The 1,385-nt window shown below is 61.9% G+C and overlaps 1 protein-coding gene across 1 annotated transcript; it reads right to left on the bottom strand.

Moving 5' to 3' along the window:
* Nucleotides 1-401: 401 nt before the first annotated feature.
* On the bottom strand, nucleotides 402-1,381 carry LOC103622761 (tubulin alpha-1 chain-like; the record flags this gene model as incomplete). Its single annotated transcript, XM_008641751.2, is given in 2 exon segments — nucleotides 402-667; nucleotides 670-1,381. Coding segments are annotated over 2 exon segments (786 nt in total), but the record flags the coding sequence as incomplete, so codon positions are not given.
* Nucleotides 1,382-1,385: the final 4 nt, after the last annotated feature.

Genomic DNA, 1,385 nt, shown 5'->3' with positions numbered 1-1,385 from the left:
CCGGATTTAGGGGCAGGGATGGAGCTAATCCTGGGACACGGCTAATCCCGGGCGCGTTAATCCCGGAGAGCCGCGGGGGGCGGGCAGGGCTGGGCTCCCGAGCGCTGAGGGCACGGGGAAGGGCATGGCCCCCCCTGGCCATGGGGGGGATCAAAAACAGCTCATGATGGAGCCCAGCAGGACCCGGGGTGAGGCCCCACCCTGTGGCACCCAGGGATGTGGGGTCTTCACCCCCCCCAGCTAGCAGAGCAGGGAAGGGCTGGCCAGCTCGGGTAGCAGCAGTACCATGCCAGCTGCCTCACTGGGCACAGACAATAGGGACAGTCTGTTCCCATGGGATGGGGCCAGCCAGCCCGGGCGAGAGCCGGCGCTGACACAGAGGGTTTGTATCCGACACAGTGTAGCTTCTCTTAAAGCCTTTTATTCACAGACACGGTACAGACACATGGAAAATCTGCATGATCACATCCGAGAGGGCAGCATACCCCCTGGCTGAGCCCACGGGGCGAAACCCCACCCAGTGCACAAGGAAGCTCGAGTGTTTGAAGCAGACATTTCGTGGACATGCGACAGCGACAGAAGGAACCCAGCGTTTAGTATTCCTCCCCTTCCTCCTCTCCCTCCCCTTCCACTGAATCCACCCCCACCTCTTCATAATCCTTCTCCAACGGGCCTCCGAGAACTCCCCCTCCTCCATGCCCTCCCCCACGTACCAGTGCACGAAGGCCCTCTTGGCGTACATCAGGTCAAACTTGTGGTCCAGGCGGGCCCAGGCCTCGGCGATGGCCGTGGTGTTGCTCAGCATGCACACGGCGCGCTGCACCTTGGCCAGGTCTCCCCCGGGCACCACCGTGGGCGGCTGGTAGTTGATGCCCACCTTGAAACCAGTGGGGCACCAGTCCACAAACTGGATGCTACGCTTGGTCTTGATGGTGGCGATGGCGGCGTTGACATCCTTGGGCACCACGTCCCCGCGGTACAGCAGGCAGCATGCCATGTACTTGCCGTGCCGCGGGTCACACTTGACCATCTGGTTGGCCGGCTCAAAGCAGGCGTTGGTGATCTCGGCCACCGAGAGCTGCTCATGATAAGCCTTCTCAGCAGAGATGACGGGGGCGTAGGTGGCCAGCGGGAAGTGGATGCGGGGGTACGGCACCAGGTTGGTCTGGAATTCTGTCAGGTCGACGTTCAGGGCTCCATCAAAGCGCAGGGAGGCCGTGATGGAGGACACAATCTGGCCTATCAACCTGTTGAGGTTGGTGTAGGTGGGACGCTCGATGTCCAGGTTGCGGCGGCAGATGTCGTAGATGGCCTCGTTGTCCACCATGAAGGCACAGTCGGAGTGCTCCAGGGTGGTGTGGGTGGTGAGGATGGAGTTGTAGGGC

The sequence above is a fragment of the Corvus brachyrhynchos genome, unplaced genomic scaffold, assembly GCF_000691975.1.
Source record: "Corvus brachyrhynchos isolate BGI_N302 unplaced genomic scaffold, ASM69197v1 scaffold5289, whole genome shotgun sequence".
Taxonomy (NCBI): domain Eukaryota; kingdom Metazoa; phylum Chordata; class Aves; order Passeriformes; family Corvidae; genus Corvus; species Corvus brachyrhynchos.
Note: the sequence above shows the minus strand (reverse complement) of the source record. Positions and strands in the feature narration are given on the sequence as shown.